Source organism: Macadamia integrifolia, unplaced genomic scaffold (genome assembly GCF_013358625.1).
Source record: "Macadamia integrifolia cultivar HAES 741 unplaced genomic scaffold, SCU_Mint_v3 scaffold1082, whole genome shotgun sequence".
Taxonomy (NCBI): domain Eukaryota; kingdom Viridiplantae; phylum Streptophyta; class Magnoliopsida; order Proteales; family Proteaceae; genus Macadamia; species Macadamia integrifolia.
The window spans coordinates 199,321-208,097 of NW_024868080.1; the positions used below are offsets into that span (position 1 = coordinate 199,321).

General features: G+C 37.4%; 1 protein-coding gene across 1 annotated transcript; it reads right to left on the reverse strand.

Moving 5' to 3' along the window:
- Window positions 1-1,697: 1,697 nt before the first annotated feature.
- On the reverse strand, window positions 1,698-8,423 carry LOC122062668 (sulfoquinovosyl transferase SQD2-like). Its single transcript, XM_042626311.1, has 11 exons — window positions 7,944-8,423; window positions 6,585-6,651; window positions 5,967-6,037; window positions 5,319-5,436; window positions 5,146-5,219; window positions 4,632-4,687; window positions 4,458-4,541; window positions 3,713-3,800; window positions 3,547-3,624; window positions 2,989-3,045; window positions 1,698-2,449 (listed from the first exon to the last, which is right to left on the reverse strand). Exons 1-11 carry the CDS (start codon window positions 8,249-8,251, stop codon window positions 1,948-1,950), a joined length of 1,503 nt encoding a protein of 500 aa, XP_042482245.1. The 5' UTR covers window positions 8,252-8,423; the 3' UTR covers window positions 1,698-1,947.
- Between the last annotated feature and the right edge of the window lie 354 nt (window positions 8,424-8,777).

Below are 8,777 nucleotides of genomic sequence, written 5' to 3' on the forward strand. Positions count from 1 at the left end.
GTTGTGACCCTGATTTTAACCTAATTTTATATATTATTTTACATTGAGTCATTGACACCTCAAAAATCCTAATATATCTTCTCACAATCTCACCGATCTCTCTTACCTCTTTTACCAATAAAAAATATCTATTTTCCTTTTTCTACCCAAAAAAAAAAAAAAAGAATATCTATCTTCCTTACCTTTTGCCGTAGAACTTCTTTGCATCTCTGGCTCTCTGCGTTTCATCAAAAAAAATAAAAAGTCTCTGGCTCTCTACTTGGTCTGAGGAATCAAATTCATCGGTAACTCTCTCTCTCTTTCTCTCTCTCTCTCTCTCTCTCTCTCTCTCTCTCTCTCTCATTAGGCGACTATTTCTACTGTTTTGTGTGAGCGGTATTTAAATCCTTATGAATTCCACCTGGTAACCTATTTGTTTATCATGACAAATAATTGAAATTTTTTGGATTATTTACTTTCTTAGGATGATCTCCTCTTTGTTTACCATAATAGTCAGAGTTATTTGTATTGTTTGAATGTTTGCTTTAAGATGTTCTCTTCATAACAAGTAATTTGTGACTTTTTTTTATTTCCTCTTTATTATGAATATTTTTTATTTTTGAGTTATTTCATATTTTGTAGGGTCAGGATCAAGGTATACCCGGCCCTTGATGGCAAACTAGGGTTAGGGTCAGCGTCATCCCGACCCAACCCTGAAAAATCAGGGCCAGTTAGGGCGGGTAAGGGTTGGGCTGAACCCTGAAGGATAGGGTCTGGGTTGAAGTTATGCGGCTTTGAGTCAGGGTCAAGGCGGGTTTAGGCCCAATTAAGGGGACTAAGGGTTGGGCTAGGGTTTTAAGAAGCCCAGCCTAACCCGACCCTGTTGCACCCCTAGCTCTCTGTGCAATTTGTCTCTACCAAGGACTAGCTCACAGATATATTCTCTAAGGCTCTTCCAACTGCACGTTATCAATTCTTATGTGACAAATTGAAGATCCACGACTGCAACTCTTCCCCTTGAGGGGGTGTATTGACGAAATATTGAGTCCACCCAAATCGAATAACTCAATATATGTGTGCTTCTCTTATAGTAGGAGTTTATATTTTGTGATTCATATCGTGTGTATCCATATCAGTAGTTGCCTATTGTGGCTAGCCAGCTAGGGGACACTTCTTCTATAAATATTCTCTTTGTGTAATTCAGAAATCAATACACAGCATATTCTCAATCAAGACTCTGTTAACATTCAGTTATGGAACCATCAAATTAGTATATATCCTTTCATATTTCTCATGTGTAGGGGTGTGTGTTCAAGTCCTTCCAGCCGCTCGATGTCTCTCTGGACAGCCCAGCCACTGGAGAGAATCCTGAATTTTTATCACTCCTTTCTGCATACTTTATATTTACTAAAACTCTTCTATTTAAAGGTATTTTTTTTTTTCTAATTCCCTCAAGAAAACATTCTACTGCTCGTTCTCCACTGCTAATGCTTTTGAACCAGATAAACAATATCAAGTAAAACATTTCTCCAATTCCTTGAACCAAAAAAATAGATGAACTGCCTAGGAGAATTTTTGTGATGCAGAGGGCATATATTTGCATCGTTCTTCCCTGTCCCGTACACAAACCCCTCCACTCCAACCCAACCCCCCCCCCAAAAAAAAAAAAAGAAGAAGAAATAGAGGGAAAGAGAAATCTCACAGAACAACACACACGATGATGAACTAACTTCACATTTCTTTTTCTTTTTGTTAGAAACCTTACTTCACATTTCAATGCTTCAATATGAATTTCAAGGCCTTGGAACAGCCCATAAATGACATAATTTTGTATCTGTCCTTGAATATATGCCTAAGGCACTAACTATAGAGAAAAAATGTCATGCATTCCTCAATGGGACAAGGTGATCTTAAAGATCATCTAATGATGCTAACTATGTACAGTAAGCTTTTTGAGCTCAGGAGATGTTAACATCTTCCATAGTTGACTCGTGGCGAACGGAAAATTCGTCTCACTATCCATTGTATAGGTCTCAAAAGCTGTGCTCTTTGCTTTCTCCAAAACCAAATTGCAGCATTGTATTGCTCATTCCTTATTTTTCGGGTGGCTGCTCGCCAATCAAACTTCTCCATCTCCTGACGTGCAGCTTTTCCAATGGTTTCTCTCAACTCTTGGTTAGACAACAGAGGTTTCAATTTTCTCAGGCAGTCCTCAACGTCTCCTGGATTAAAAAGGAAGCCTGTTTTTCCCTCCTGATCAATGGGAATAATCTCAGGGATGCCCCCAGCCCGAGCTGCCACCACTGGAACTCCTGACGACATGGCCTCCAATACAACAAATCCAAGGGTCTCAGATTCAGAAGGCATCACAAACACGTCCCCACTAGCATATGCCTGAGAGAGTTCCTCCCCTTGCAACAGTCCTGTGAATACAGCAGGCATGCCTGAGAACATTGTTTCCAGCTCCCCCCTGCCACAACAGCAAAAGAAAGGCTTTGTGAACAGCAAGCAAGAAGGAATGTTTTGAAGTGTTTCACAATATGAGTGCATGGGAAATGACACATCTTTCTCAACCTCATGATCTTTGCTTGGGAAAAAATGATAGAATTCAATGGCCTTAACGGTCAAGGATCAGATGGCATATGTGCAAGAGTTCACAGTATCAGGCAAAGACCAGGGTTTCATGCAAAGAAACATGCTTTGCATAAAACCCACGCTAAAAAGGGTCCCACCAATACCTAGCGTGCACACACACTGAGAGAGAGAGAGAATATATCAAGTCAAATGCATTCATCACATCTGATCCATGTACATCTCCCATAAATGATAGAAATCGTAACAAAAAGAATTAGTTCAAAAGTTTTAATTTGGATAAGATGATAGGAATTTCTTCATTCAAGGGTTATTTTGGTCAAATCAAACTTCCAATATATTCTGATCTGCAGTATAGTAGGAAGTGTCCATGGCTTGTCAAGCAACACAAGTAGCTGAGATGCCAGAATAGCTTACCTATATGGCCCATCCCCTATAAAAGCAATCCGCACTTCTGGAAACCTATCCATGACCCTGTTCAACCAAGGTTTCAGATGTCAAAGCTAGCAACCAAAATCACTATAGCACACAAACAGAATTGACTACAACTATCGATCCCATATACAATATATATATATATATATATATAATAAAAAAGAGGAAAGAAAAGGAATTCCCAGTTAGACTCAATTGAATCAGGATAAATACTACAAACCACAACCAAACAACACTTGGTAAAGACCTGTAATCAACTTCTGAAGATTTTGAGAAATGAAACAGAAAGTTCTGTATTGGAAACATTATCATACAAATAGCTGATTTTAAACCAAGGAATCATTTTAGTTTTTAAAATTTTTTCAAGCTATGACAAACTTGTGCATCGATTTTTGGGTTTTCTTTACAACTCACACAGGAATATGGCCAAAAGGACCAAAATCATAGGAGCCAACAAACATAAGGGCCATCATATAACTACAAAAAATGTCACTAACCAAAGGAAAAGAAACTGGCCATTTAAAAGGAAAATAAACTAACCTCTTTAGAAAATCCAAATTCTTCTCAACTCCTAGCCGCCCAACATGGATTATCAGTGGTTTCTCAGGTTCCCCATTGCTGGTTAAACAGGGGAGGAAAAAGGATTTAGGGCCACAGACCTCTCTGAAAAGGGTTACAAATGAAAGACAAGGCAAGCACAACATACCTTAGTCTTATACGCATATCATAGCTTCGGTAGCGGGGATGAAAGCTTTCAGAATCAACACCTTTATTCCAGAGACGTATCTTATTAGCTGGAAAAAAAAAGGGGCGATGGTAAGGAAGAAACATATGAGCAAGCAGGGAAAACACAAATAACCAAGGATACAAGGTTGTAATTGAATGGATGTACTGTTGTTGTGTGTGGTAAAGAGAGCAACCCCTTTAATAATTGATAATACAAATAAAAGTATTAAAAAAAAAGTAATTAACAAAATGTAAATAACACTTATTTGTTCTCCAATGGCCTCTGATATGACCAGAATTACAGGTTCAGAACCTTATGTATAATAGCAGATTTTGTGATCCATTTGTATAAACGCATTTGCATGTTCAAAATAAAAGCATCAGATTTTGATTATGAATGAAATAAATATTTCACATAAATTATAAGAGATCTGATATGTCAGGCAGTTTGGTAATGTATAATGTTATTGGTATTAATCAATCAATAGATTCTTGTTGTTAGTTAGGACCAGAGCATGCTGGAGCAAGTTGAGTTCAGATAGATATGAAACTATATTGTGATTGTCAATATAGAAATGGTTTGATTTTTAAGCAAAATATCAAATGAGTATAACAAGTCCTGCGCTCAATATATTGATTTAAGTTTGGCTATCTGTATGATGTGGAAACAAGATTCAACAGTTGCCATAGAAGAAATATTGGTAGGAGTAGGATGTCATTTTGACCTGCAGTTACCCGAGCCGCTTGAAGATCCCTCCCAATGGCAGCAGAAGGTACCAGAGTAAGATCAGCAGCTCTGTGAAGAAACTCTGACAACAACACAAAAGTTTAGCACCCAGCCAATATGAATATCAAGTATACATCTTCAAACAGGGCCCACTAAGGTAACTAAAGCATACTTATAATTAACCACATAGGTTTCACCAACCAACTAAAGGTGTATCTTGGAATGTATCTGCAAGGACCAGAACAATAATCAGCTCATGCCCTAAAAAGAAGTTAAACAATGATCTATTTCATCAACTAATGAAGCAAGACTCCTTTGAATATTGTACCAAAATTTTAACTTCTTAGGATAAGGATACATGCAGAAGGTTGCAAAACTTTAATGGAAAGAACACAAAATACCACTACCCCAACTTTTGTGGCAATAGCATTTAGGGAGTGTCATGGTGTTCATCACAGGGCCAATACATTGTTTTGGTGCCCCTCTTAACTTAATAACTGGCCTTAGGTTCGGAGGAGCAGGACAAATGTGAACATAGTATGGGCCAGGCTTCTAGAAAATCTTTTGGGCGGGACTTGGTCCATGTCCATAAGCCTATGGACCGGGTTTGTACTTATAAGGCCTGGTTCAATTTAAGCCTATGTAAGCCCATAGTAAAAATTTTATTCCAAGGATCAAACACTCACACTGGAACGTGAGTGTGATACGACATCACAATAGGCACACAGAGTAGTTTTGCAATGATCAGAGCGCCAAAAACCTGTGATGGTTAACATTATGTCAGCTACACAAAACAAGTTGATTTTTTTCCTGTTTTGGGAAATCAACACATTTCTTGACAAAGAAAATAAACATCTACCATTATTCCAGGTGATGATGCATGTATTATGTCAGGCTTGAACTTGGCAACCTCAGAGATTATTCTAGGGCTGAGAGCTAACGAAAGGGGCACCTTTTGATACCAAGGGCAGGGAAAGCTGCAAAAGATTTGAGAACAGTTAGGAAGAAGAATATGCAGACATAATCAAATGAAAATCCCAAAAGTTGAAGATTATACCAAAATAACTTCACAGTGAAGACACCAGATGACAGACAAAACAAGTGTAGCAAGTAACACGAATATTTAATTCCATTGTAAGTCTCACAATGCAGAATTCAGAACCAATTGATTTAAAATCATGTCAGTTGACTTAAAAAAATTATCAAGAACTGAAAGCCACTAGGAAGATGGATATGAAGGCAAAACAAATGAACAATCAAACTACCAAAACTACAAAGGCTTGGATTGGGCCGAAACTTTGACACGGCTCAGTAAAGGTTTGGTCACCAAACATGTAAAAAGATTCTACTACATTTGCAACTCCTAGTTGGTAACATGGTGCTTAATCTAAGGTTGGAGAATTAAATAAACAACAAAACCTTAAAACCAAAGAATAAACAAAATTGTAGGGGTTGCAAAAGAATGCCATATATGCCATATCTTTTGAATGTAGGTAGTTCAAGTTACCTTCGTGAACCAATTAATTTTGCTCCATAAAATTCTTGGGGTAATCCTTCGTGGGTCGTTACAACCATGACCTACACCATGCATCACAAAGCCAATTTTCAAAAACTCAGTATGATCTTGGAAACCAGTCATGTATTCCACAGAGGCAGAAGTAGGGAAGGTTTGGAAACCAGTACCTATATATCTGATGTGAGTTGGTGACCAGAGAAAGAAAGATTTTTTAGGCTAGTCAATGAAAGGTTTTTTAATAAATAATGGAACTAACTGAGCATTGACTCATGTATTTCTTGAAAACACAATGTTCTGAATTTTAAATCAAATACTTTCAATTTAGTTGTAGGCACCAACTTGATCAGTGAGTTTCTAAATATGTTTATCATAAGATCTTTTTCTTCCTTCTCTCCCCAAATGAACCAGTAACTGAGTTTTATTCAAATACTTCAAAACCCAAAGCAAGTGTATCCCAGTAGCATCCATACACAATATGAGTAAAATGTATTTCAATATCCTAATGGATCTTGATAGCCTTAAAATCTAGAAGAAGATCATCCCTTAGCCACATGGAATCCAGAACTTGAGAAACAATATTATAAAGCTGCAGAAAAATAAATGGTTCACCTCATCCCCCATCTCTCGCAGATATTTGATGAAATTCTGAAACCGATTTTTGTATCCAGACACATAACTGCAAAATTACCAGCTAGTGTCAATGGAATGCAGATATTTCTCAAACACTAAGCATATAGAAAGAGATCAAATGTGCAAACTCCATCAGCCTAAGCAATTTTCACAAATTTCCAGACAAGCAAACTGTGTTGCAATGTTTTTCCCAAGTTAGAGCATGAATACATATATATGTAATGGAATATAGATGAATACAAAGAGATGTGGCCTTAAAGTTCAGTCGTTCAAGCAATTTGGGCCTCATCTTGGCAGATTCAATTGGCCAAAAGTGGCATCTTTAGGCTGTAAAGATAGGAACTAAGCTTGCAGTTGCAATTTCTCACTCGGAATCTCCTTTATCTCTACGTCCAATAACATTTCATCGCACTAATGATCAAAATATACTTATAGAAAATAAAAGTGTTAACCCGGTTAAAATTTTTTCGTTGCACAAATATGAAAATAAGAAGCTTCTTCTGTCAACTATCATATCAACATAGACATGAATGCAAGCAGTAGTCTCATCTTAACAATCCCTCTTTCCCAGATACAGAATCTATTATTATCATCATTACGGTCATTGACTTGGGATGAATTTTGGAAACAAAAAGTGAAGTATCTAAGCTAAACATTGGTAAGGGGTGTATACATTTTTTTACTTGGTGTCCTAATCTTCTAGTAGCCTTTTCTGATAAGAACACTCTTATAGCCACCAATTCCGAAGAGCAAACAGAAGAACAAGATTGTTTATTTGGAAGTGGATTGTGAGCCTAATGAAGGAGACAATGTCAGTGATGGGGAACGACAACCATGCTACATTTTCTTCCTCTTTTGACTGTACTCTCTCTCTCTCTGAAGAGGATTTTTTGCTCTCTAATAGTATTTTTCTAGACTAGGGTAAGGTGCAACAATGAAATTTGAAGCTGTGCCCACCCACCAAATTTTTCCGTGGATTGCTGAGTACAAAAACTTTCACCATAAATATAGGTAGAGCTACAAATTCAATTGAATTTCAGAAATTCTTACAATATCCATCAAAGTAACAGCTAAAACTACAGAAGCAATTAAACTAAGGGAAATCACAGCCAACTCACTAACCAGCTAAAATGCAGCTAAGTACTATAACAACAAATGAACCACAACTAAATTTCATAAACCAACACAGAGTCAAGCCCAAAACTTAAAAAAAAAAGGAACCTAAAACAGTGAAATGAAAACAAAGAACTTGCTCACAAAGACATCAAATGGCAGAAACAATAAAAATAAAATTTTCAGAGTAATGGGTTCTTCCTAGAAAGAAAAATGAGAACTCACGCAAAAGGAGAAGGCTCTACAAAGAGAACGATGCGCCGAGGCTTGGAAGCCCCTTCTATTTCCTCCAGAAGAGGAGGCGCCTCTTCTTCTCCTATCTTCACTGAAAGAGGTGCTGCGCTTCTTTTCCCACTCCTTCTATTTGCTTCAGTGAATTGCAAGAGGAACTTCTGTTTGCAGGAGAGGCGGCAATGACTTCTTGCCGAAGCTGGAAGATGAGAAACACTGAAAGTAGCAGAGACAATCGGAAGAGAAGAAGAACAATGAGAAGGGGGAGAACAAATGGCACGATCTATAGGAGAAGAAATCATAATTTTTATAGCGGTTTTCGCTGTATCTGGTAGATTATTTAGTGCAGTGATGAAATGCGAAGGTGTTTGAAGGAATCTGATCTCTTTGAAGGAGTGTCTGTATGGATATTCCCCAACACCACAAAGGAATCACTGAATCTTTCAGTATATGCCCACTCTATCCTCTTTCTTCCTCTTCCCTTTTACTGTCTTCATATTTTGCCTTTTATTCATAATTGAATAAAACTCTTCCGGTCTTCCCCATTAATTAGATTTGTTATTTGTGAAAACCCCTTTAATTAGATTGATTAGAATTCAAAATGTTCTACCTAAAAAATAAAGAAATAAATAAAATATTAGAACTCATAAGTAGAGTCATATTGCATGTCAATACCTAACATAGGATTAGTAATTTGAGTTTCCATTGGCCTCGTGCTGATGCAGGAGCTGCGCTCCCAAACACAAAACTCTTCCCCATTTATTAGATTGATTAGAAACTCATAATTCATGCAAGGGAGAGGGATAGGCATGCTAGCAGGATACTCAG